The sequence below is a fragment of the Dryobates pubescens genome, chromosome 20, assembly GCF_014839835.1.
Source record: "Dryobates pubescens isolate bDryPub1 chromosome 20, bDryPub1.pri, whole genome shotgun sequence".
In the NCBI taxonomy this organism is placed as follows: domain Eukaryota; kingdom Metazoa; phylum Chordata; class Aves; order Piciformes; family Picidae; genus Dryobates; species Dryobates pubescens.
Window position 1 is genome coordinate 18,680,967 of NC_071631.1, and position 27,825 is coordinate 18,708,791.

General features: G+C 48.5%; 1 protein-coding gene across 1 annotated transcript in view; it reads left to right on the top strand.

Moving 5' to 3' along the window:
- Nucleotides 1–6,140: 6,140 nt before the first annotated feature.
- The window catches only part of LOC104302044 (protoheme IX farnesyltransferase, mitochondrial), a 156,448-nt gene continuing 134,763 nt past the window's right edge, over nucleotides 6,141–27,825 (top strand). The window contains exons 1-4 of the mRNA XM_054170523.1: nucleotides 6,141–6,238; nucleotides 7,867–7,991; nucleotides 10,562–10,886; nucleotides 22,187–22,311. Coding sequence (XP_054026498.1) covers nucleotides 6,196–6,238; nucleotides 7,867–7,991; nucleotides 10,562–10,886; nucleotides 22,187–22,311 — 618 coding nt within the window. The 5' untranslated portion in view covers nucleotides 6,141–6,195. The remainder of the gene's footprint in view (nucleotides 6,239–7,866; nucleotides 7,992–10,561; nucleotides 10,887–22,186; nucleotides 22,312–27,825) is intronic.

A 27,825-nucleotide genomic window follows, 5' to 3' on the forward strand; every position in this document is an offset into this window, starting at 1 on the left:
GCAGAAATGAAGGAGCAGTGCCATGCTTGGACTCAGCAAGAGAGCAGCAGGGAGATGCCTGCTGAAGATTAATGGGGACTGGTGGAGCTACTCAGTCCAAAATCCACAGCCAAGAAACAGAGGCAAAGGCACCACAGTGAGGACAGTAAAGAGTGAGACTTGCTTCCAGGAGCTGGAGCCCAGAAGGACTGAAGTTGGACTGTTTGAGCATCATTTAAAAAGAGGAGGAAGCTGAAGCTGTTTCCTGGAGCTTGGCACAGGGGGTTTCATCACACTCAGCCCCCACGGAGGGCTGGGAGGCAGGGGCTGAGCAGATGGGTGCTGCCTTCCCTGTCACATCGCTCAGAGCAAGAACTGCTGGGGCTGAGCGCTGCCTCCCTCAGCAGAAATGCCTCCAAGGGAGAAAGCTGAGTCAATAGAGGAGTCCTGCCAGCAGAGGTGCTGCAGGGGGGAGGTTAAATCTAACCAAAGCAGAGAGGTGGACAGGGTGTTGAGCTGATAGGGACAGCAAATCATGGCCTTAAGGTGAGCAGAAGAGAGTGATGGAGCAGAGGGAGGAGGGGCAGAAAAAGCCATCTTTGTTGCAGTGGTGCCCAGTGACAGGACAAGGGATAATGGGCACAAACTGGAAGTTCCATCTGAATATCAGGAAACAATTTTTTGGTGAGAGGGTGCTGGAGCCTTGGAGCAGGCTGCCCAGAGAGGTTGTGGAGTCTCGTTCTCTGGAGAGATTCCAAAGCCACTTGGACACTGTGATCCTGGGCAAGCTGTTGTGGGTGACCCTGCTCTAGTGGGGGGCGGGGAGTTGGATCTCCAGAGGTGCCTTCCCTGCTGGGCTTCTGTGATCCTACAGGTCCCATAGCATGCACATATTGCTGCCACTGAGAGCTAGTGGGTGGCAGAAGCAGTGAGCTGCTGGCTCTGGTGGGGAATACTGGCCCGTGGAGCTTGGAGGCTTCTGATGCCTGGAGCCCCTCTGAGCAGTCTTGCTGCTGGGGGTGGTGTGCCCCTCTTGAGCTGTGGCAAAAAGGAGTTACCAGTGGGTTAGCAAAACACAACGTTGCATCTAGTGCTGAGGAGCTGTGAGCATGAGCACTGCTGGCCTTTGTGCAACTAATGGCCGTGCCTGTGGAGAAGACTCTGCAGGCTGCTGCTGGCCCTTCCTGGCCCTTGGGCTGAGAAGCACTTCCACAAAACAGTTAATGTGTGTGCACCAAGCACTTCCTGAGCAGTTGCTGAGTAGAGGAGATCAGTTATGCAAGCTGTTTCTTCAGTTTTAATCTGATTTCCTCCCTCTGCTCTTAATAAATCTTATTTTTATTAGATCTTTTGAGTCCTAGGCAGCTTGGGAATTTGACATAGATTTTCCAGGAAAAGAAAGACCTCTGAAAGGAGGCATGGAAAAAAAAATAGGAGGCTCTGGAGATATTAGGGCAGCAGTTCTCAGCTGAAAGAGCACAGGACACAGGTCCTTTTCTTCAGAATGTCATTTTCAGGGCAAAGGGCTGCTGGAAATAGTTATTGTTGACTCTGGCTGGGAACTTTAAGGGATAAGAGGTATTGCTCCTTGTCAGGAACAGCAATATCAGGCTGAGTTAAAAAGAGGTGGCTGATGTGGTGGGGGACTGCAGTGGGTTATTGTAGCTCCTTTGTGAATCTGCATGGTTGGTTTCTACTGCCTTAAGGCAGGTCTTGCCAGTTTTGAGGGGTGATTCTCCTCATGCTGCCCTTGCTATGGTTCATCTTGGTGTTTATTTCCCACTGCCTCCATGACTACATCAGATTTGACACCAACTCCAAATGTGCCTGCAGCTGAATTTGCACCAGGCACTCAGCAAAGCTCTACCATTGGAATGGGCTGCCAGGGGAGGTGGTGGAGTCACCATCATTGGAGGTTTTCAGGAGAAGACTTGATGGGGTGCTTGGTGCCGTGGGTTAGTTGTTTAGGTGGTGTTGGATTGGTTGATGGGTTGGATGCGATGATCTTGAAGGTCTCTTCCAGCCTGGTTTATTCTATGTATTCTATGTATTCTAAGGAAAGGCTGGCAGCTTTTAACTTGAAGTAAGCTATTGTAGCTCATAGTCCAGTGCAGGTGGTGAGCAAGCAACACAGGGCTTGCCAAAAAATGGCACGGCACAAGGTCAGAGCAAGGCCACTTTGACAGCTGTGAGGAAGCAGAACTTTCTAGCTCCTGCTGATTTCCTGTGGTATATCTGAACTCTGCTTTAGGAAAGAGATCAGATCATCCAGTCCCAACCCCACTGCCATAGGCTCTGAGGAGTCCAGAACCGGACACAGGACGCAAGGTGTGGCCTAACCAGTGCTGAGTACAGGGCAGAATGACTTCCCTGCTCCTGCTGGCCACACTATAGGTTGGACTTGATGATCTCTGAGCATTTTTCCATCCTGATTGATTCTATGATTCTATGATACTGTGTCCCCCAGAAAGAAAATACAGTAGGGCTTCAGCTGCCTGGGGCAGAACTGCACCAAGCTGCAGCTTCCCCCATGGTGTATTACCGACCTAGACAACAGCCACACTTCTGAACTGATCCGTAAAGGTTACCACAAGAACAGCAGGATGCCATCTTGTTTATTTTGCACTTGGCTTTCTGAGTTGCCTATCTGAAAGTACATCAAACCTCTGTGGAGCCCTAACATCAATGCCACATTCTACAAGGCAAATAGAATATTTTCACAGTCGGTCTTTAAATCATTTCCTGACAACAAATCAATCTCACACGAAGCCCTTGTTGCTGTTATGAGTAAGGGAAGGGGAGATGTGGAGATTAAAAGTATAAGAACAGTTTGCTGTCTCCACAGATCTGCCCTTTCACGTATCAAACCCTTGCATTCTGAGGCTGGGATCCAATTAAGCCCCACCAATCAGATTTATGGCAGCGCTAATAGGGGAAGGGGATTGTATGAGGCTGTTAATATGTGCTCCATAATTAACACTAATGGGAGTTGCATGGTTAAACCCCCCTTGCATCACCCTCAAAGTGGACCTGGAGGTGCAGTGTTTACTTTCTGAGTAATTGCCCATGGTAGCAATTAGCAACAGAGGGGAGAGATGCTTCAGGAATCTCTCTGCCTCACAGTGGGGCTTGACCTCAGAGCCCGGGATAAGAGATGAGTCTTCTCCTGCCGCACTCCACCAGGTCCTGTGACACTAGTATGAGCTTTCAGGAGCTAGATTGTGGGAGATGAGTGGGGAAGGTGCTAAGAGCTCCCTGTACCACCTTTTCATAGGATAGAATCTTAGAATCCATTGGGTGGGAAGGGACCTCTAAGGGTCATCTAGTCCAACCCCCCTGCATGAAGTACGGACATCCCCAACTAGATGAGGTCGCTCAGAGCCCCATGAAGCCTGACTTTGAATGTCTCCAGGGATGAAAGGCCCCTCAGTTTAGGAAGGACATCAAGACACTTGAAGGTGTCCAGAGAAGGGCAACAAGGCTGGGGAGAGGCCTTGAGCACAGCCCTGTGAGGAGAGGCTGAGGGAGCTGGGATTGTTTAGCCTGGAGAAGAGGAGGCTCAGGGGAGACCTCATTGCTCTCTACAACTACCTGAAAGGTGGTTGTAGCCAGGAAGGGGTTGGTCTCTTCTCTCTAGCAATCAGCACCAGAACAAGGGGACACAGTCTCAAGCTGCACCAGGGGAAGTTTAGGCTGGAGGTGAGGAGAAAGTTCTTCACTGAGAGAGTCATTTGTCATTGGAATGTGCTGCCCAGGGAGGTGGTGGATTCACCAACCCTGGAGGTGTTCAAGAGGGGATTGGATGTGGCACTTGGTGCCATGGTTTAGTCATGAGGTCTGTGGTGACAGGTTGGACTCGCTGATCTTTGAGGTCTCTTCCAACCTTAGTGATACTGCGAAGCCTCCATCACCTCCCTGGCCAACTTGTTCCAGTGTTCCACCAGCCTCACAGTAAGGAACTTCCTCCTAATGCCCATTCTAAATCTCCCCTTCTCTAGTTTAAAACCACTGCCCCTTGTCCTATTTCCCTTCTAAACAGTCCCTCCCCAGCTTTCTTGCAGGTCCCCTTCAGATACCGAAATGCTCTTCTCTTCTCCAGGCTGAACAACCCCAACTCTCTCAGGCTGTCTTTGTAGGAGAGGTGCTACATCCCTCTGATAGTTTTTTTGTGGCCCTTGGTAATCTCTTGCCCCCATGAGGTAATCTCTGGATCTGTGGAGCCAGCCTCTGCAGAATCAGTGTTTTGCAGGCCCAAACCTTCAGTAACAAGACCCAAAGTGGAGCCATTTTAGGCTGAAATACCACTCTGACATTTGGATACCTGTGTCCACTAAAAATCCTAAGATTTTTTTTCCCTCTCTCTGGAGGTAGCTTTAGTGGTTAAACCCAGATGGGTACCTGACATTCTGCGTGCCCTAAATCATGATTATCGTGTCACAAGGAGGAATTGCTCCGTCTCGAGGCCCATGGATAACATCCTTCTTAATTAGAAAAGTAGTGTTTTACTCCCCCCCCACCCCCCCTTCTCTCCAGGGGTGCAATTTATTGCCCAAGTGAAAGGCAATGAAAATCATTAAACCTTAAATCTCAGCCCTGACACTGAACACTCCGCTACCAAAGCCTTTCCCTCTCTGACCCAAACTGCCCTAAACCCAACCAACCATTCCAGCCCTTCCTGCCGGTGTTTGCCATGTGTTTATTTTTGCAGGTGTAAATTTAAGCTGAGGCCAAAGTTACACAAAACACCAGAGTGGCAAAGAGGACCTGTGAAGTGATATATGCTCAGTGATGAGAACCTGGAGTAAAACAGGATATTACTGTAAAAAATGTGAAGTCCTAATTTCTCCCCAGGTCCCCAAATAGAAAGAGAGTGGAAATAAATGCTTCCAAGTAGGATATTCTTGGTGAATTAGAGTGAGTGTTTTCATTTTATCTTCCTAGTAATGATTTAAGATGACTTTTGTATGAATTTAAGCACCATAAAGAAATGAAAGCCTGGGAGGAAGATGGTTCTGAGGAAGATTTCCATGTTAAAATATTGAGGGTGATTTTCAAAAGCATTTAAGTGACTTATAGCCTACATCTCCTGAACTTAAACTCTTAAGAGAAAACACTTTAAAGGTGCCTGAGGGTGCAATTATGCTTTACAGCTTGAGCAGTCCTCACCATTCCCTCCTTGTTCAGGCTTCCTCTGTATCTGGCACCAGCTTTTAAACCTTCAGACCCTGTAGAGGTGAATTCAAAAGGCATTTCCTCCCTTCAGGTGAGCAAGCCGAGTTGGATAAGCAAAGGATTCAACCACCCTCAGAACCTGTGTGAGGGTAGGATTGCTGGGTCAAGGGTAGCTCTTCAACCTGACCTCCTGCAATGCCAGATGTCACCCAAAGGATACAGAAAGCAAATCTGCCCTATCCAAATTTACTACAGGAACTAAGTATTTTATTATTTGTTTATTTTTTTGCCAAGCCTTTGGTTCTTTGAAGCTCAGCTCCTTCGGGGAATGAGGCCCCACGTACTCAAGAATGACTGCATACTTTTATGAGATCTCTCTCGGTTGTTTCATTAGCGATGTATGAACTCCACGGGATCCTCCTGCTGTCACTGACAACATCCTAGCTGCAACTGTCAGCTGAAAATGAGCCCAGGGAGGCTGGGACGGGGAGCCGCAACCCGAGACACAGCCCCGGCAGCTGCTTCTTCGTAGGCAAGGCCTCTGAAGTCTCCAGCCCGGCCCCAATTCCTACCCCAAACCCCGAAATCCACCGAGCAGTTCCTCCCCTTACTGCAGGTGTCACTCGGTGGGAAGCTGCTCAGGTACAAGGACCGAGGCTCAACCACATCCCTCTCCGGACTCCCACGCCAAGCACAGCCAAGCCGCCCGCGGTGCCGGTGCTGCAGCGGGGAGCAGGAAGCGCTGGCTCAGCCGGCAAGCGGCGGGGCCTGAGGCACCGCCCCACAACCGCATGGGCCCCGACCTCCGCGCCGCGGCCTGGCCGTGAGGAGCCTCCCGGGCCCGCCTGCCTCGGCCGGAGAGCGATCCCGGCTCGGCTCGGCCCGGCCCGGCCCGGCCCGGCCACTGCCGCCTCACCCAGGTCCCCGCAGCCCCTGTCCCCGCCCCGGGAAGCGCCGACCCGGAAGGCGTTTAGAGGTCACGGCGGGCAAGATGGCGGCGCCCAGGCGGTGAGCGGAGAGGGCGGCGGGAGCAGCGCTGCGGCCATGAGCGCTGCCCGCCGCTGCAGCCCGCCCCGGGCCATGGCAGGTACCGCTGCCCCGGCGGGGTCTGGGGGCGAAGGGCAGCCGTGCCCGGAGCTGTGCGGGGCCGGTGGGGCGGGCGGGGCCGGGGAATGGGGCAGCGACTGGGGCCGAGCTGACCCTGGAGCCGAGTAGTCGCTGGCGGTGCTCTGTAGAGTGGAATACAGAGCCTGACTGTTCCTCTGTATGTGTAGGGATATAGGCGTCGTGTCACACAGGGGTGTCCTTTACTTGTGTTTGGCCACAGCGTTCTGGCCTGTATCAGCAATGGTGTGGCCAGCAGGACCAGGGCAGGGGTTGTCCCCATGTGCTGGGCGCTGCTGAGGCTGCTCCTCCAATACTGCGTTCAGTTTTGGACTCCTCACTGCAAGGACATTGAGGCTGGTGAAGGGCGTGGAGCACAAGGCTTGTGAGGAGCGGCTGAGAGAACTGGGGTTGTTCAGCCTGGAGAAAAGGAGGCTGAGGGGAGACCTTTGGGCTCCCTGGAAAGGGTTTGGGTCCAGCTGGGGTTGGTCTCTTCCGCCAGGTAGCAAGTGACAGGACAAGATGAAACAGCTTCAAGTTATTCTAGGGGAAATGTAGGTTGGACATAAGGAGCAGTTTCTTCCCCAACAGGATTGGCCATGAAACAGGCAGCCCAGGGCAGTGGCAGAGGGAAATCCGTGGAGGGAGTTTAAAGCTGTGTAGATGTGGTGCTGAGGGAGGTGGTTTTATGGTGCCTTGGCAGTGCTGGGTTAATGGTTGAGCTTCATGATCTTAAATGTCTCTTTTAACCAAAACAGTTCTGTGACTGTGGTGCTGCCCTGTGTCAGCTGTGTCCTTTCAGCACTGCTTGTGTCATTCCAGCAAGATAATGTTGCTGATAGCAGATAGGGATAATAAGGGAACAACAAATTATAAATGCATCTCTGGGGAGCTGAAAGACTTGGAGGAGAAACCCCAGAACCCATGGAGCAAGCCTCTGCTCTCAGTGCTCAGAGCCTGAAAACTTGTTTCTCCTAACCTGAGCAGCCCTGTTTCCCACTGGAGCCCCTATTGCAAGAGGGATCTGGAGGTGCCAGAATGTGTCCAGAGAAGGGCCAGGAGGATGAGCAGAGGGCTGGAGCACCTCTCCTATGAGGACAGACTGAAGGAGTTGGGGCTGTTCAGTTTGGAGGAGAGAAGGCTCTGAGGTGACCTCATTGTGGCCTTCCAGTATCTGAAGGGGGCTACAAGAAGGCTGGGGAGGGACTTCTCAGGATCTCAGGCAGTGATAGGACTAGGGGGAATGGAATGAAGCTGGAGGTGGGGAGATTCAGACTGGACATGAGGAAGAAGTTCTTCCCCATGAGAGTGGTGAAGCCCTGGAATGGGTTGTCCAGGGAGGTGGTTGAGGCCCCAGCCCTGGAGGTGTTTAAGCCCAGGCTGGATGAGGCTCTGGCCAGGCTGATCTAGTGTGGGGTGTCCTTGCCCCTGGCAGGGGGGTTGGAACTAGGTGATCCTTGTGGTCCCTTCCAACCCTGACTGATACTATGATACTATATAGTACTTGCTGGAGTGTCTCACAAGAGACACTGCAGTCTGAGTTAGAAGCAAAGTTGGTGGCAGAGGAGGAACTGCTATGTAATGTTCTCTTTGTTTGTTTTCTTTAACTAGGGTTATTATTCTGGCACCTGAAGAGCGCTGGAGTCCGGCAGACACCATGCCAGTTTGTGCATCTCTGCCATGTAGCCCATGACAGGTTGATTACATTTCAGTACTTCAACTTCCTCAAGCGAATGGTAAGTCAGGCAGTGTATTTATCCCATCTTCCTCGTTCATTTTGGCCCATGTGCTGAATCCAAGTGGAGGCTAGTTGATTAAAAAGAGGATTTCTTCTTATCAGCTGAGCTCAGGCGATTCCAAGCTTCTCCTTTTCTCCACTGGCATCTAAAACATTTCAGGTTTGCAGGAAACTTGCTGTGGCAGAGACAGTGCCTTGTGCTGCACCAAGCCCTGTACTTGACTGGGCTTGTGGAGTCAGATGCTCATCTCCTGTTGAGAAACATGAAATGAAGTGATTTCTGAAGTCATTATCTATAAAAATGCTAATAAGGGAGTCAAGGCTTGGCTGGCAGTCAGACAAGAGGTGGATGAACTCACTTCTGGAGGTAGTGTGTTCTGCCTGATGAGTTTATCAGTTAATTTGAATCAAACCTTCTGAGCTTGTTAACTTAATGGGTTGCATTCTAGAGGGTACTGCTAGTTTTGGGTATTGAACTTATCATTTAGACCCTTGGAATTGTATCCTCCTCTTTGAAGAGCTGTATCAAAGGTGAGAGGACGGTAGTGTAAGGTGTGCTTTCCTCTTCTCTGAGTTGTATCCTGTTAGTTTTGCTTTAGCTATGTCTGTGAAATATGGATGAGATGAAGTCTTACAGCTAATGATCACCTTGACACAAGGAGTGTGTAAACCTGTTGGTGGTCTCAACAACCCCTTGCAGTGCTACAGACTGGGGTCAGAGTGGCTGGAGAGCAGCCAGGCAGACAGGGACCTGGGGGTACTGGTTGACAGCAGCTGAACATGAGCCAGTAGTGTGCCCAGGTGGCCAAGAAGGCCAATGGTATCCTGGACTGCATCAGAAATAATGTGGCCAGCAGGAGCAGGGAAGTCGTTGTGCCCTGTGCTCAGCACTGGTTAGGCCACACCTTGAGTCCTGTGTCCAGTTCTGGGCTGCTCAATTCAAGAAGGGCATTGAGACTCTTGAAGGTGTCCAGAGAAGGGCAGTGAGGCTGGGGGAAGGGTCTGGAGCACAGCCCTGTGAGGAGGGAGCTGGGGTTGCTTATCCTGGAGAAGAGGAAGCTCAGGGGAGACCTTCTTGCTGTCTACAACTACCTGAAGGGATGTTGTAACCAGGAGGGGGTTGGTCTCTTCTCCCAGGCAAGCAGCACCAAAACAAGAGGACACAGTCTCAAGCTGTGCCAGGGGAAGTTTAGCCTTGAGGTGAGGAGAAATTTCTTCCCAGAGAGAGTTGTTGGCCATTGGGATGTGCTGCCCCGGGAGGTGGTGGAGTCACCATCCCTGGAGGTGTTCAAAAAGGCTTGGATGTGGCACTTGGAGCCATGGTTTAGTTGTCATGAGGTGTTGGGTGACAGGTTGGACTTGATGATCTCTGAGGTCTTTTCCAGCCTTATTGATTCTATGATTCTATTTCTTGAGCTTCATTCCTGTATGAAGCAAGAGAAGAGAGTCTCTTCTGTGCTTCTGGAGATCACCAGCACTTCCCAACTTCTTCTTTGTTTTGTCCTTGATTTGATCTGTAGTCACACCTTTCAGAGGTTTGGATCCCTCTCCCTCCTTAGAATTGTTAATGTGCAAGTTAAACCATGATTAGCTGAAAGCTCAGTCATGGTATTCCTGTCATAGGTGCTTGAAAGAGATGGAGTAGTTTAGGGAAGAAAATAGATAGGAGAAGGGAAATGCTCTTTTTTGTCCTCTTCTGGCTTTTTTTATTCCTCATGTTTTCTATGTCTGGGAAGATGCAGAATGTTTTGTGCTTGCATTGGGAGGCTGGAGTTGGTATGGGCCTGTGTGTACCTCTTTGTTTAAAGATGAATTGATCAATTGTATATCAGAGGATATTATCTGGTGCTGTGGAAGCTATGGAGGAGGAAGCAGTTTTGTTGAGAAGCAGTTCTTCATGCTTAGGTTAACACTGATGCAGCTGTGAGCTGAAAAGCTGCTTTTGTAGTGCCTTGTCCAACTCAGAAAGCTGTGAAATGGGTGTTTGAAATTCAGGCTAAGTTATTCATGTCATTGGAGGAAGTAGTTCATAGATTCATCAAAGGGCTTGGGTTGGAAGGGACCTTAGAAGATCATCCAGTTCCAACCCCCCCTGCCATGGACAGGGATACCTCCTACTATACCCGGTTACTCACCCAGCCTGGCCTGAAACACCTCCAGGGAGGGGGCATCCGCAGCCTTCCTGGGCAACCTCTTCCAGTGTCTCACCACCCTCACTCCAAAGAATTTCTTCCTAATCTCCAGTCTAAGTCTGCCCTCCTCAAGCCTCAATCCATTCCCTCTCACCCTGTCACTACAAGCCCTTATAAAAAGTCCCTCCCCAGCTCTCCTGTAGCCCCATGCAGATACTGGAAGGCTGCTGTAAGGTCTCCCTGGAGCCTTCTTTTCTCCAGGCTGAACAGCCCCAGCTCTCCCAGCCTGTCCCCACAGGGGAGGGTCACCAGCCCTCTGATCATCTTTGTTGTCCTGACAGTTAGACTGATGTATCAATAACATTGCTGCTGTGAATCTGAAATGCACAGCAATCTCTTCTTACCTCTTCATCTCAACATTTCTCTTTCTCTTTAGTATGTAACACGGTGCAACAGAGACCTCAGCCAACGAGCCAAGCCCAAGTCCGATTCAGCTGCCTCTCCTGTTCGTGAGCTTCAGCAACTGGATCAAGAGAAAAAGGTTATCCACCAGATTAGAGCCATTTCACCTGTGTATCAACCTTTGTCTGAGCCATTAAGGAGGAATGAGTTGAGAGAAATGAAGCCAGCTGCAGGAGCAGAAGAGCTTGTCCCAGCAGTGAGAGCAGAGCCCAGAGAAGACAGGCAGTGGAAGGAAATGAAGCTGCGGCTGGAGGAGCTGCCGGGAATTTTGGCACGCTTGTCCAAAATTAAGCTCACAGGTACTGCTGGTCATTTTTTCACTCCTTTGCATCCTCTTTGATAGCCAGAGTTCTTTAGATTCACAGACTGGTTGGAAGGCACCCTCAAAGGTCCTCTTGTCCAACCCCACGCCTGCAGTCAGCAAGGACACCTCCGATTAGATCAGGCAGCCCAGGGCCACATTGAGTCTGATCTTGAATGTCTCCAGGGACACAATGAGCACATCCCTGAGCAACCTGTTCCAGTAATTCACCACTTTCATTGTGCAAAACTTAGAATCATAGAATCAATAAGGTTGGAAAAGACCTCAAAGATCATCAAGTCCAACCTGTCACCCAACACCTCATGACTAACTCAATTATGACTTCAAGTGCCATGTCCAAGCCCCTTTTGAACACCTCCAGGGATGGTGACTCCACCACCTCTCTGGGCAGCACATTCCAATTGTCAGTTACTCTTTCTGGGAAGAACTTTCTCCTCACCTCGAGCCTAAACCTCCCCTGGTGCAGCTTGAGACTGTGTCCTCTTGTTCTGGTGCTGGTTGCCTGGGAGAAGAGACCAACCCCCAACTTCCTCCTGATGTCCAGCCTAAATCTACCCTGCTCCAATTTCAAACCACCACCCTTCATCCCGTCACTACAAGCCCTTCTAAACAATCCCTCCCCAGTCCCTTACCCAGCCTTCCCCATCAGATATTGAGATGCAGTTATAAGATCTCCCCAGAGCCTTCTCTTCCCCAGATGTTGGTGTGCAGGTTTTTGTGTGGTAATTCCCACTTCACTGGCACTAACTACTTGGGTCAATTCCATCATATGTGTGCAGGAAACAGTTGTTTTATGGAAGCATTTGTTTTCCTATTACATTTGCTTTAAAACAGTGAGGGGGAGCTCATATCATGTGGCCAGCTAGCTTTTGGATGTCATAAGGAAGGTTTAGTACGAAAAAAATCCAGTGAAAGTGGGTTAGGAAGTGAATTTATAGGCATTGTATTAAGAGAGATGGGAACCTACTGGAGGGAGTCCAGTGGAGAGCTGTGAGGATGATTAACAGACTGGAACATCTCTCCTGTGAAGAAAGACTGAGAGACCTGGTCCTGTTTAGACTGGAGAAGGCTGAGAGGGCATCTTACTAATGCCTATAAATAACTGAGGAATGGGTGTCAAGATGAAGGTGCCCGGTGATAGGACAAGGAGCAACAGGTACAAGCTGGAACACAGGAAGTTCCACTTCAACATGAGAATAATATGATGTGAGGGTGCTGGAGCCATGGAACAAACTGTGCAGAGAGGTTTTGGAGTCTCCTCTGGAGATTTTCAGAACCTATCTGGATGTGTTCCTGTGTGACCTGCCCTAGGTGATCCTGCTTTGGCAGGTGGGTTGGACTTGATCTCTGGAGATTCCTTCCAACCCCTAACATTCTGTGATTCTGTTTTAAAGTCATTTTGCTTAAGTTTACCAAAGTTCTGTCTTATTTCCTTACTTTTCACTTGGGAAATCAGTATTTAGAACAGCACCAAAAGATAGCCTGAGTAATTTCCTATCTTACAGCAGAAAATGCTTGGGCATGACCAATTAAGTTTTCTAAAACAAGGTAAAGTTTACTTGTTCTAGTTAATGAAAGCAGTTTTTCTTCAAACCAGCAGTTGCTTTGTAGCCTAATTGCATTTTCCCTGTTCTGATAGTGATGTTTAATGACTATAAATTACTTCTTTGCCAATAGGTAGTGCTAGATATGCTTTTATGTCTAAGGAAGCTCAGATGATCTGACCAGAGCCTTACGTCTTGTCTGTACCAGGGCCAAGAACAGAGAGATCATTTTTTAAGTCCCTGCTGTGGTGCTCTTTCCAGGGGGGTGAAATAAATTCCTGATAATAAAACTGTTGTCCTTTGCCACAATGTGATAAAAATCCTGATTTCAGTCTTTCTCCTAACACTTTTTGTCTTGCAGTAGGTATTGTTTGGTTCTCCTTGGAAAAACTGTACTGGCCACACGTGATGTACAATGGTCAGTTAAAGCTTTCTCTAACAAAAAGCCTTCTAGATCTCAGTGGTGATGAGACAGACTTACAGATTTATGGAATGGTTGGGTTGGAAGGGACTTTAAAGATCATCTAGTTCCACCCCCTGCCATGGGGGTATGAAGGTTGGAAAAGACTTCAAAGATCATCAAGTCCAACCTTCCACTAGATCAGGTTGCTCCAGGCCTCATCCAACCTGGCCTTGAACACCTCCAGGGAGGGGCATCCCCAGCCCCCCCCCAGACAAACTGTTCCATTTTCTCACCACCCTCACTGTAAAGAATTTCTTCCTAATCTTCAGTCTAATTCTGCCCTCCTCAAGCTTCAATCCATTCCCCTTGTCTTGTCACTACAAGCCCTTGTATTAAGTCCCTTCCCAGCTCTCCTGTAGCCCCCTTCAGGGAGTGGAAGGCTGCTCTCAGGTCTGCCTGGAGCTTTCTCTTCTCCAGACTGAACAGCCCAAATTCTCTCAGCCCATCCCCACAGGGGAGGTTCTCCACCCCTCTGATCACCTTCATGGCCTCCTCTGAACCTGCTCCAGCATCTCCATGTCCTTCTTGTGCTGGGTTCCCCAGAACTGGATGCAGTACTGCAGGTGAGGTCTCAGGAGAGCAGAGTAGAGGGGCAGAATTGCCTCCCTTGTCCTGTTTAGGACCTGGCAAGACTTAATGTTCTCTGAATGTCCTAATGTCCTTCCTTACAATTAAAAAAAACCAAAACCTCAAGACATTTCTTTTGTGCTGGTACAGAGTTGGGTTTGTAGACTTGAGGGAAGCAAAGCCTATCATTGGATGCTTTGCTGTGTCACTTCAATTCAAATTTAGGTGTAAATAAACTCTCCCCAGAGGAAGTTTAGGCTGGAGGTGAGGAGAAAGTTCTTCCTAGAAAGAGTAATTGGCCACTGGGATGTGCTGCCCAGGGAGGTGGTGGAATTACTGTCCCTGGAGGTGTTCCCTAAAGGCTTGGATGTGGAGCCATGGTTTAGCTGTCAGGAGGTGTTAGCTAATAGGTTGGACTTGATGATCTCTGAGGTCTTTTCCAACCTGGTTGATTCTATGATTCTAAAAGAGAACCTCCAAAAAGCTGTAGAAACAGCAGCTCTGATGCCACACAAAAAAATACCACACAAAGTACTTCTTTTCCAGTAAAAAGGTACTCTTCTATCTTACTGGAGTTCTTGAAACTTTCATTTAGAGGAGCACCAGCAAGAGTCAGATGTGTGACTAACACTGAGCTCACCCCTAAGAAACGCCAGCAAGCATAAGAGCATGTATTTCAAGTGCCTTAAAATGACAGTTCTCCCCAGCACATCCAGCATTTATCAGATAATTGTCCTTGCCATTTTGTGGCAGGCACAACCTTATCTCTTGCCTCTGTCTTCCTGCATAGTTCAGCTCTTGGCTTTTTGTCCCCCCTGTGCTGCTCAGTATTGGTAATATTTTGCTTCTGCTGGACCCACCACTGATACCTCGCAAGTGGTATATGAGCAATTAGCTCTCCTGGCATGTCCTTAATGAGGTGATTTTCTTCAAGTGGCTCTTTTATGTGAAGTCAAAAGCTGTGCTAGTTACTGAGGTAGAATTACATTAAAAAAAAATCTCAACAGATCCAGAAATGTTATTAAAATGCCAACAAAAGTGACCAGAAAGAGAGAGAACATGAACTGTTGCCTTCCAGTGTCTAAAGGGGGCTACAAGAAAGCTGGGGAGGGACTTTTGAGGGTGTCAGGGAGTGATTGGACTGGGGGGGATGGAGCAAAACTAGAAATGGGTAGACTCAGATTAGATGTTAGGAAGAAGTTGTTCCCCATGAGAGTGGTGAGAGACTGGCCCAGGTTGCCCAGGGAGGTGGTGGAAGTCTCCTGCCTGGAGGTGTTTGCAGCCAGGCTGGATGTGGCTGTGAGCAACCTGCTGTAGTGTGAGGTGTCCCTGCCCATGGCAGGGGGGTTGGAACTGGCTGATCCTTGAGGTCCTTTCCAACTCTACCAATTCAGTGGTTCTGTTTGGTGGGGAGATTTGAATGGAAGTAGAAAGTGTAAAAGAATAAGCTGTGTGAGGGCGGGTTTGTGGGAGAGGAGTTGCGTTGTTCTGTCCTGGTTGTAGGACAGCGTAGGGGATGAGTAGGGAAAATCCTGGGTGTAGTGTGTGGAGCAAGGAAAGAGAATGAGCTTTTTTTTCCCCAACTGGTGTAATCATTTAGAGACATGCTCTGTGAAGAGTGTGGTGGTAGTAGCTCTTTGATTTTCCGTTATCATCAAGAGCAGAAACAAATCCTCCGAGGTGAGTTTTTCAGTTCCAAACGACACACAACTCCAGTCCCTTCACCCATGACGTTCTGCTAGAGCTCATATCCTGTGTGGGGCTTTTTGGCAGGCTCTTTATTTATACTTTTTAGAGTATGAAATAATAAAAAAACAAACTCTGCATTATGCTAAAATGGGACTTCCTTATGCCCTTTTCTCTTCCCGCTGCTGAAGTGAAGAGAGTGTTTGTTTGTGTTCTGAACTGTAATTCACCTTTGGAAGGAAATGAGTTTAGCTATTACCATACCCTCCTGCTTCGTGTAAACTTCAGCTCTGGTGACTCTTGCCATTACAAGCTCTGCCTTCCCAACAGGAAAAGATTGCTGTTTATATTCTTTTGCCATGAAAAACAATTAGGGAACTTCTGATTACTTGTTGCAGAGTCTTACCTTTTTGGGGTTCAGTTTCATCCTTTCACAGAATCACCAAGGTTGGAAGAGACCTCCAAGATCATCAAGTCCAACCTGGCACCACAGACCTTGTGACTAAACCATGGCACCAAGTGCCACGTCCAGTCCCCTCTTGAACACCTCCAGGGATGGGGACTCCACCACCTCCCTGGGCAGCACATTCCAATGGCCAACAATTCTCTCTGGGAAGAACTTTCTCCTCACCTTGAGCCTAAACTTCTCCTGGTGCCATTTGAAACTGGGGGTTGCAGGGGGCTTGGAAGTGTTCAAGAGGGGATTGGATGTGGCACTTGGTGCCATGGTGTAGTAGTCATGAGGTGTTGGGTGACAGGTTGGACTTGATGATCTCTGAGATCTCTTCCAACCTTATTGATTCTATGATCTTTAAGGTTACTTCCAGCCCTGACAATTCTATGATTCTAAGTTATTTCTAATAGGAGGAAATTCTGATTATAAAGCAAATATTGAGAAGTTCAGGTTGTCTCAGCTTCTTCCATTTTACCTCAAGCTTACATCCAAGTAATGTTTCACTAAGTAACCACAGATGAAAATGAAGTTGAGCTGTGTGCAAAACCACAGGGGAGTTAAACTGGAACGTTTAACTTGGGGGAAGTGTGACAAAGGCATGAGATTAAAAATGCTGAGTGTTCTCATTAGGCATTTCTCTGTGATCTGCAAAAGTTTTCTCACCATTGTTCCTGTAATCAGGGTTGTCTTGCATTTTGGTCTGTGGTGAGGACAGCCAGCAGCTTATGTAGCACTTGTCTGAGAAGTGAATCCATCAGTCTTGCTCAGATGTAAACTTAACAGCTCACTTCTAAACAGTTGAACAATTTTTGCTCTGACTTGCAAGCCTGTCATGGAAGGGGCTGTGGCTTTAGTGTATCTCTGTCTCTGCAGTGCCTGGTAGCATTGAGTCCTGACTTCAGGCTGCCCTAACACACATCTCCTTCAGAAAGTCATAGTAGAGCCTGTATGTTTCAAACATGTATCTAAGAAGGCCAGCTCTGGAACCCTCAGCATGAGGAGGACATTTTCTTGTTGGAGAGGGTCCAGAGGAGGCCACAACAATGATGTGAGGGCTGGAACCCCTGTGGGCTCCTCACAGGGTGGTGCTCCATCCCTTGCCTCATGGTTGTGGCTGCTTCTAGATCCGTTCCAACAGGTCTGTGCCTCTCCTGTTCTGAAGGAACCTGTCTTGTTTGCCAAAACCAGCTGGAATTTGTTGGATGTATTGCTCACATATGAATTTATCTCTGTGCTGAAGAAGTGTTGAGCTGGGAATCAGAAGCCTGAGGGATTTGCTGCTGACTTAGGATGTGATTGGGAGCATCCTGCTGCATCTGTGTGTGTTGTGTATGTGTAAAACAAAGACGTTGGCTGCCCGGTGTTGTGTAATGGTTCTTTGAGTGGTACCAAGCCTCATGGAGCAACAAATAAAGTGCCTGTATTGTGCTTGTGGGCAAAAAACCTGGGAACAACCACTCTAGTGAAAAAAAATCCATTTGGTTTACTGGAGTTCCAGTCTGGTTTCACTTCTTTCTGGCATAATGACATTTATTGGGGCATTTGTTTTTTAAATGGCAGCTTTAATATAGCCAGAAAGTTTGTCAGTGGTTTATTAGTATGTATTGTTTAGGTTATTGCTAGCCTGCATTTATGCTTGATGCTAAATATGTTTCATACTCCTTTTAAAGCAGTTCTCTTTTGTGAGTGTTAAAGAGGAGCTATTATCCTATCAGAGAAGCAAAGCTTCGTAGCAGCAGCATTCTGGGAATGTGTTTGCCATGCTACAAGGAAAGCTAATGAAGTAAAAATAAACTATTACTGCAGTTTGGTTTTTGCAAAGCATTTACAAATTGTTCAATGGTCAAGAAGAGATTATCTGCTCTGCTCCTAAGAGTGCACTTGGATTTTAGAGGGTGCGATGCAAAGGCTTGTGGTAAATCCTGCGAACACAACTGCAGAGCAACCGTGGCCTGGGATGCATCCAAAGCAGTGTGACCAGCAGGAGGAGGGAGGTGATTCTCTGCCACCAGTCTGCTCTGGTGAGCCCCCACCTGGAGAACTGCATCCAGTTCTGGTGCCCCCAGCATAACAGGGACATTGAACTGTTGGAGTGGGTCCTGATGAGGGCACAAAGATGACCAGATGGCTTGATTGCCTCGCCTGTGGGGACAGGCTGAGAGAACTGGGACTGTTCAGCCTGGAGAAGGCTCTGGGAAGACCTGAGAGCAGCCTTCCAGTACCTGAAAGGGGCTACAGGAGAACTGGGAAGGGACTTAATATGAGGGCTTGTTGTGACAAGACAAGGGGATTGAAGCTTGAGGAGGGCAGAATTGGACTGAAGATTAGGAGGAAATTCTTTACAGTGAGGGTGGTGAGACACTGGAACAAGTTGCCCAGGGAGGCTGTGGATGCCCCTCCCTGGAGGCATTCAAGGCCAGGTGGGATGGGGTCTTGAGCAAGCTGGGCTGGTGGGAGGTGTCCCTGTCCATGGCAGGGGCTGGAACTAGGTGATCTTTAAAGTCCCTTCCAACCCAAACCATTCTGTAAGTCTATGAAATTATTGTCCCAAATTTAAGTTTGCTTCAGGAGTCTGGCCTTCTGTAGAGTGCAGGTTGTGATCTGCAGCAAACCTTAGCTATTCCCATCCCCAACCACATCTCAGTGTGGAAAGGAGACAGTGGTCAGTTGTGTAGCACCAGTAGTGATGATTGGCTTTCCATTTGGCATTCCAGAAACCAGAGTGTGAAAAGTGGAAGGAAAAATCCTTCAGCTTTTGGCAGGCTTGTGGTCTTTAAGGATCTCTAATAAAACAGGGAAAGAGTTTCTCAAATTCAAGTAGAAATGCTTTTGTCCTTCCCTGTGTACTGATGTGTCAGCAGTACAGGAGTAGAAAGGGAATGTAAAGCTTGAACTGGTTTGCTTTGGCTTTCTAGGCTTTGATTTTGGCTTGGCCACTTTTTAATAGGGGGGCAAATCAAATATGGCAGAGTGATTTGCATACTAGAAATACAATCCAGGGCTTTCTAAAGGCAGATCACATTGCAGTGAAGCTGAAGAGGAATGTGAAGAATACACTGTAGAGTTCTGGAATGTTGGTGTTTTTTTCATGCTGGAAGCATCATTCTCTGCCCTTGCCACTAATCTCTTAGCACTTTTCTTTTTCAATTACATTGAAATGGGAGAGAAATGTCCCCTGTTCATTTCTGCTAAAGCTAAAGATGTTTAAAAGAGTGAAAATGAGGTTTAGGCTGAGATCATAAGTTTAAGTCCTGGCTTCTTTTTGAAGAGCATATATAATGCCAACTCTCAGCCACAAATCTTGAAGGGATCAATTCCATCTATTATGCAATGAGGTGAAGTTAATTTGGCCCCCGAAGCACTAAACTAACAGGGATTAAAAAACAAACAGAGTCAATGACCTCATTCCCTTGATGTGATCTCAATTAAATATACTTTTCCCTCCATGAAAGCAGAAGATTAAGTTATTGCTTCCAGAGTAAAAGAAAATAAACTTCCCAGTCCAAAGGGAACGTTTTCTTATTGCCTCTGACCGTGTGGCACTTGAGTTGCGCCGGGGGCCGAGAGGAGCGGGGGCTGCCTTGCGCTCGCGGCGCTGCCCGGCCACTAAGAACACCTGCTCCAGTGGGCTGGGGGAGAGGATGGACCACAGCCTGCAGCCCTTTTAATGAGATCTTTGCTAAGTCACACCGAGATGGCTGGCTGAAATTAATCTGGAGAAATCAATGGGGACTTTAATTAGTGCTGGGGCTGTACAGTGTTAGAATATCTTTGAGGTCAGTGCGGCGGTAATGTTACACTGACTGTTTGCCAATCTGCTCCACCTTGCTTCTCCTCCAGTTGGTGTTTGCCCCCTAATAAATTGGTGTAAAGCGCTCTCTAAGATAAGTTTTAATTAAATTCTTGTCTGGAAGAGGTGTGATTTATTATGCAAAAAAAAAGTAATGAAGGTAACCACTCTCAGAAATGCAAACACCACTGTTTTGCCATCGTCTTCTCCAGGCGTTTTTAACTCCCTCAGCTCTAAAACAAAGCACATCCTAAAGACTTTTTGGGGGTGTGAATTACTAAGAGGGGTCCAAGAGTTTTGGAACCAAGGTGCTGTTGTGTTTATGGAATAAATGGGGCCAAGTCACAGAATCACAGAATCAGCAAGGTTGGAAGAGACCTCAAAGATCATCAAGTCCAACCTGGCACTCAACACCTCATGCCTACTAAACCATGGCATCAAGTGCCACATCCAGTCCCCTCTTGAACACCTCCAGGGATGGGGACTCCACCACCTCCCTGGGCAGCACATTCCAATGACTAATGACTCTCTCTGGGAAGAACTCTCTCCTCACCTCCAGCCTAAACTTCCCCCAGCACAGCTTGAGACCGTGTCTTCCTGTTCTGGTGCTGAGTGCCTGGGAGAAGAGACCAACCCTCTCCTGGTTACAACCTCCCTTCAGGTAGTTGTAGAGAGCAAGAAGGTCTCCCCTGAGCCTCCCCTTCTCCAGGCTAAGCCACCCCAGCTCCCTCAGCCTCTCCTCACAGGGCTGTGCTCCAGACCCCTCCCCAGTCTTTTAGAAGTGGTCAATAGCTGCATGTCTGACCAGTGGGGTTGCAGAGTCTGGGATCATGTCACAGCTTCTCAAAGGGAAAAGGCTCTATTGTGGCTTCTTTCTAGTTTAGAAGGCTTCAGTGGGAGCCTGGTGGAATCACAGCCAGGGACTTACCTTGGTATAGGGCAGAAACCCACTCTAGGTGATCCTGCTCTCTAGCAAGGGGCTTGGACTCGTTGAGCGTTTGAGGTTCCTTCCAAGCCCTAACATTCTGTGGGTTTTGTGTAACAGCCACTTGCACAACACCCTCTGAATGTAAGACTAAATAATTACTGTTTATAATAATATTATGAATATGATAATAATATTCAGCTGCCAACAGCTTTGAATGCTTCAGAGAAAAGTTTTGATGAGCAGCAAGTTTTCTTCACTGTCTCTTTGGGATTAAATCCTAAGGCTCTTATGCAGGCACAGTTCTTAAACTTAGCACTTTGCATGTGTCTGTGCTGGCAGGTCTCTGCCCTGACATTTAGGTTTTCATCTCCACTAACACTTCTTAGTAGATAATCCAGGTATTTTCAGTCAGCAAAGGTTATTTAGTTGTCATTTCGCTTCAGACAAACAGGAGGTTTTGTAGCAATCGGGAAGGTGAGAGGGGCACAAAGATGAGCCAAGGGCCACAGCACTTCTGCTATGAGGATAGGTTGAGGGAGCTGGGATTGTTCAGCCTGGAGAAGAGAAGACTCTGAAGGAACCTTTTAGCTGCTTTCCAGTTCCTGAAGGGATCCTACAGGAAAGCTGCAGAGGGACTTTTCATAAGGGTGTCTAGAGATAGGACAAGGGGGAACGGTTTGAAGCTGAGGGAGAGCAGGGTTAGACTGGATCTTAGGAAGAATTTCTTCAGTATGAGGATGGTGAGACTCTGGAATAGGCTGCCCAGGGAGGTTGTGGATGCCTCCTCCCCTGGGGTGTTCAAGGCCAGGCTAGATGAGGCTTTGAGCAGCTGAGTCATGTCAAGAGGCGTCCCTGCCCACAGTGGGGAGGTTGGAGTAGATGATCTCTAAGGTCCCTTCCAACCTGTGATCTTGATGCTTTGATTAGGGCTAGCTGAGGTCTGAAACACATAATTACATGCAGATTATAATTTAAATATTTTTTTTAATAGCTATGAATTTCAGACTGTAAGGTCATGAGCAATATAGTCAGTGACTATGCTGACCTCTCTAGTATAAGAATCTGCTCCTACTGTTTCTTGCCAGAAGTGAAGTTATGAGACCCTATTATTTGGGTAACTACAAGATTAGGGTTGAGATTTGGGTAACTTCATTTTAAGGATGTGATTTGCAGTGCCCAAGTAAAGTGGGAATTTTGGATGACAAGACTGAAATGGGTTTGTATGATTCCACTCAAATTCTGAGGCCTGTAAGAGCTGCTCTGCTCATGTGCTGATGTGGTTGTACCTTCTGCCTGAAGTGGCCATGTCAGATGGGAGCAGTGTGAGCAGACACTTGTACAGTGGAGTCACTGCCTCCACCAGCTGTAGCCTACATGCCCTGGGTCTCTTTTTGACTCTTCACTGCTTCAATTCCTGCTATCATTTGCTATAATTCATATCTCATAGTATTTCACTGGGTTTCTTCCACATCAGACTCTGCAATGGCATGTGAGTTACTGGAGCAATCACATCTCCTGTACATGTTGCATGAGGCAGTTTCATCCTGGAACAAATCCATAAAATAGAGCACACAGAGGGCCTAAGTTTTATTCTCACCTGCTCTGCTAATGTGCTGCTGCTGGGTTTCTGATTTCATCCCTGACAGTTCTCCTTCTCCATCTTTGACTTCATGTGGAGTATTGGTATTAATTGTATGCGGTTCCTGGAGCTACTTTGATCCATACAAGTAACAAATTAATCTCTGCAAGAGTTCCTACAGGGTTTACACCCCTTAACTCTTGTGGTGTGTGCAAAGGAGGCTGGATTTGGTTGATGCCTTGAACAACATCTCTCTTGTGTTGCAGCCCTGGTTGTCAGCACCGCGTCCGCTGGCTTTGCCATGGCCCCGGTCCCCTTCGACCTCACCTGTTTCCTGCTGGCCTCCCTTGGAACTGGACTGGCATCCTGTGCTGCCAACTCCATCAACCAGGTCAGTCCATCTCTTCATCTGTACCACAAGCTAGTGTCAGCCTGACTTCTGAAATGCTGCTGGGGAGTGTGACCGGATGGCTGGGAGTGCTGTGCTGTCAGCTGCCAGCTGAGCTCAGAGCCCCTAAAACTGACACCACGAGAGGAATATGTGTCTGCCAGTTAAAGTAGAGTTGCTAGGCACAATGTGTTTATTCAGAATGGAGCTGATGAGGTTTTAAGCCTCCTATAATAATGTTTATCTTGATAATACCAAACCTGGGTCACTGCAAATGACATAGGAGGAACTGTGTAATTGGAGTGTAAGAATAGTCACTGGGGCTCCAGCCTTACAGGTCTGGTTCCATGGTTGTGTTATTGTATGACCTTGTCTCATCTGTCTAAAGTATCCCAGCATGGTGGGGTTGGAAGGGACCCCTGGAGATCACAGCTTGAGACTGTGTCCTCTTGTTCTGGTGCTGGTTGCCTGGGAGAAGAGACCAACCCCCTCCTGGCTACAGCCTCTCTTGAGGTAGTTGTAGAGAGCAATAAGGTCTCCCCTGAGCCTCCTCTTCTCCAGGCTAAGCAGCCCCAGCTCCCTCAGCCTCTCCTCACAGGGCTGTGCTCCAGACCCTTCCCCAGCCTCATTGCCCTTCTCCGGACACCTTCAAGTGTCTCAATATCCTTCTTAAATTGAGGGGCCCAGAACTGGACACATGTTGAGATGCTGACCTGTGTACACTGACCTTCAAGGCAACTGCTCTTACTAAGGCAAAGAAAGAAGCAGAGCTGGTAACAAAGCAAAGGAGCGGAGCTGTGGGCTGTGACCTTGTTTATCAATGGATCCTTTCAGTCCAGGAGTGTCCCTTTCCCCAGTGTCAGTGCAGTGTCTGAATTGGCTGGGAATTTTGTTTTCCATGAGTACTGTAAGCTTGGGATCTCTCTTGACCTTTGGGAAGGAGCACGTTTGACTTGGAACTTCCTTTATTGCTACTTTGCTCTGTCCGTTGCTCCCCATACGCGTCCTCTTCCCTGGCAGCTCATGACTCATGTTTCCCTCGCTGCTCCCTCTTATCCCTCAAGGACCTTTCTTGCATGATAACCGTCCTTCCGCTTCCCAGATTGCTGTAAATCTCCCCATCTTTAAGGGCAGCTCGTCTTTCCCACTCCTCACTTCCCTGATAAATCTGGGCTTTCACCATTTACAGGCCTCAAATATGCCGTGGGAAGGTGAAGTGTTGATTGTGTTAAGATTCTTCCCCGTGATTTAGGACAGGATGTGAGGAGCCTGGGCCTGTGAAAATGTAATTGAGATGCTGCAGCATTTGTGGAAGTATTGATACAACCTTTTAACTGTTCATATTCTGGTTTTTGGGTTCCCCCTCCTCCCCCCCCCCCTTTCTTATTCCCTTTTTTTCCTTTTCCCTTGACCTCTTCACTTTAACAATCTGGCAGGAGCTGAGGCCAGTTTAGCCCCATTGAATTAAGTTGAATTAACTCTTTGAGCTGAATTCATCTCTTTAAGTTGAATTAACTGCTGGGGAGGGAGCCAGGGCTATGCTGTGAACACACAGAGATCAAAAAGTCAGGGTTTGTGGTCTAAAATAATCTTTTACTTATGATTTCCTATCTCAATTTCAGAGGAGTAAACATTTCTCCCCTCCCCCCCCACCTTAACTCAAACAGCTAGAAACTCACAGAAGTTTGCTGGAGTGGAGATTCTTGTTCCTCTTTCAGGGTCATAGAATCACAGAATGGTTTGGATTGGAAGGCACCTTAAAGATCATCTAATTTTACCCGCCCTGCCCCTCCTACTAAACCAGGTTGCTCAGGGTCCCATCCAGCCTGACTCTGAACAACACTCCCAGAGCTGAAGCCTCCACAGATTCTCTGGGCAAGCTGTGCCAGTGCCATGCTCAAAGGGAGGAATTTCTTCCTAATGCCTAATCTAAATTGAACTGCTTCTAGTTTTAAGCCATTACCCCTTGTCACTCCATGTCTTTTATTCTCTTCAGTTCTCCTGTAGCCTCCTTCAAACACTGGAAGGTTTCTTTAAGGTCTCTCTGAAGCCTTCTCCTCTCTAGGCTAGACAATCCCAACTCTCTTAGCCTGTCTTCATAGGAGGGGTGCTCCAGCCTTCTGATGGTCTTCTGTGTGGCTTCCTCTGGACCTGCCTCTAACAGTGCCAGGTCTTTCTTGCCTTGGCTGCCCCAGAGCTGGCCCCTAGCACTGCAGGGGAGGTCTCAGCAGAGAGCAGCTCAGGGGCCGAATCCCCTCCCTGCCCTTGCTGCCTACGCTGCTGGGGATCAGCCCAGGACGCAGCTGGCTGTGGGCTGGCAGTGCGTGGTGCCAGCTCCTGCCCAGCTTTTCACCCACCAGCACCCTCAGGTCATTCTCAGGGCTCTCTATCCATTCTCTGCCCAGCCTGTGTTTGTGCTTAATGAAAAAAAGCAGCAACAAAGAATTGGTATAAATGTGTTTTTCCATTGCTTATAGAAGTGAAAGCTGGGTATTAATCAACCAAGGGCATTTATTTCCAGACACCTTCCATAACCCCTTAAATTCTAAATGCTAGCTCTGACTTCCAATGCAGGTAGAAATAACATCATTTAAAGACAATCCTGTGAAACTGGATAACTATTCTTAGGAAGCTGATGATTTATTTTTATGTTTTTATGTTCAGAATGGGTTCAGCAAAAGGTGTTTGTGTTTGAAAATATCCTGGAAACTACAGGCAGTGTGAGGATGAGGGCATGCTTAAAGCCTGAGGAGGGAAGATTTATCATGGTGTCAGTCAGGGTTGGAAGGGACCACAAGGATCATCTAGTTCCAACCCCCCTGCCCCACACTAGATCATGCTGGCCAGAGCCTCATCCAGTCTGGGCTTAAACACCTCCAGGAATGGGGCCCCAACCACCTCCCTGGACAACCCATTCCAGGGCTTCACCACTCTCATGGGGAAGAACTTCCTCCTCAAATCCAGCCTGAATCTCCCCATCTCCAGCTTCATTCCATTCCCCCTAGTCCTATCACTGCCTGAGATCCTGACAAGTTCCTCCCCAGCCTTCTTGTAGGCCCCCTTCAGATACTGGAAGGCCACAATGAGGTCACCTCGGAGCCTTCTCTCCTCCAAACTGAACAGCCCCAACTCCTTCAGTCTGTCCTCATAGGAGAGGTGCTCCAGCCCTCTGCTCATCCTTGTGGCCCTTCTCTGGACACCTTCCAGCACCTCCAGATCCCTCTTGTAATAGGGGCTCCAGAACTGGAGGCAGTATTCCAGGTGGGGTCTCACCAGAGCTGAGCAGAGGGGGAGAATCACCTCCCTTGCCCTGCTGGCCACAATTCCCTTGCTGCAGCCCAGGATCTGGTTGGCTTTCTGGGCTGCAAGTGCACACTGAGAGCTCCTGGTGAGCTTCTCCTCCACCAGCACCCCCAAGGCTCTCTCCTTAGGGCTGCTTTCCAGCCAGCCACTGCCCAGCCTGGATTTGTGCCTGGGGTTGCCTCGACCTAGATGCAAGACCCTGCACTTGGCCTAGACTGGAGATTACAAAGAAACTCTTTCCAGTGAGGTTGGTGAAACACTGGATCAGGTTGCTCAGGGAGGTTGTGGATGCCCCCTCCCTAGACCTGTTCAAGACCAGGTTGGATTAGGCCTTGAGCAATCTAGTCTAGTGGGAGGTGTCCTGCCCATTGCAGAGGGGTTGGAACTGGATGATCTTCAAGGTCCCTTCCAATCCAAACCATTCTATGAATCTATGAAAAGTACTTGGGGCTTGATGAGAGGGAACTATGGAGCCTGTTCTAGAAACATTTGTGTAGAAAATGTCAAGAAAAGTATCTTGGAATAATTGATGTCAGACAGTAGTTTGAGAGAAACAGAGTCTCCCAGGCTGGTGGAAAGCGTTGTGAATTCTGGGGCTGTGCAGAGATAGCAGCAGGTCCTTGGGTTTTCCCCTGCGGAGTGCGTTGGGTCTGGGGGCTGGCAGGGAGTAAACTCCTGCTGGGAGGTGCCAAGTGAAAGATAGTGTTTGATTTCTCTGCTCCTCTCCCAGCAGCTCTGCCTCCACCTCACTTCTTTGTGTCACAATACTTCAGAGCTGTACTTCACACCTCATCTAGCATTTTGGGGGCAGGCTGAGGCAGCGCTCCCTGGTTCTCTTCCACATCACGCCACACTGCCTTCTATCCTTCAGCCCTTCAGGACTGTACTACAACATGTCAGCACGTTTCAGTCCCACCTGCTAAAACTGCTTTCCTCTCTTCTTTTTTCTCTCTTCCCCCCAACCTCCCCTCCCCCCCCTTTTTTTTTTCTAATGGCATTCTTTCTTGTGGGTTTTCTTTTTTTCCATCCTTGGAGTAAGTTAAAATTGTTTTGGACAGGTGTTCTTTTCTGCCTGCTCTGTCTCTCCCAAATAATCAATATCTTACAGCCTTGGTTTTCTTTCTTTTTTTTTTTTTGCCTTTTAATTAAAAAAAAAATGATCACTTAATGCATTTAGCAAGGAACAGACTGAGAGAGATTTTTACTGTATCACAGTATCACCAAGGTTGGAAGAGAGCTCGAGGTTCATCGGGTCCAACCTGTCACCACAGACCTCATGACTAGACCATGGCACCAAGTGCCACATCCAATCCCCTCTTGAACACCTCCAGGGATGGGGACTCCACCACCTCCCTGGGCAGCACATTCCAATGGCTAACAACTCTCTCTGGGAAGAACTCTCTCCTCACCTCGAGCCCAAACTTCCCCCAGCACAGCTTGAGACTGTGTCCTCCTGTTCGGGTGCTGGGTGCCTGGGAGAAGAGACCAACCCTCTCCTGGCTACAGCCTCCCTTCGGGTAGCTGTAAAGAGCAAGAAGGTATCCCCTGAGCCTCCTCTTTTCCAGGCTAAGCAACCCCAGCTCCCTCAGCCTCTCCTCACAGGGCTGTGCTCAAGGCCTCTCCCCAGCCTCGTTGCCCTTCTCTGGACACCTTCAAGTGTCTCGATGTCCTTCTTAAACTGAGGAGCCCAGAACTGGACACAGGACTCAAGGTGTGGCCTAACCAATGCAGAGTACAGGGGCACAATGACTTCCCTGCTCCTGCTGGCCACACTGCTCCTGATGCAGGCCAGGATGCCATTGGCCTTCTTGGCCACCTGGGCACACTGCTGGCTCATGTTCAGGCAGCTGTCAATCAGCACCCCCAGGTCCCTCTCTGGCAGCTCTCCAGCCACTCTGACCCCAGCCTGTAGCTCTGCATGGGGTTGCTGTGGCCAAAGAGCAGCCCCTGGCACTTGGACTTGTTAAATGCCATGCCATTAGACTCTGCCCATCTGCCCAGTCAGTTGAGGTCCCTCTGCAGAGCCTTTCTACTCTCTAACTGACCAACATCTACTCCTAACTTGGTGTCATCTGCAAATTTGCTGATGACTGACTCAATGCCCTCATCCAGATCATCAATGAAGATGTTAAAGAGGATGGGGCCCAGCACTGATCCCTGGGGGACGCCACTGGTGGCTGGCTGCCAGCTGGATGTGGCACCATTCACATTGGT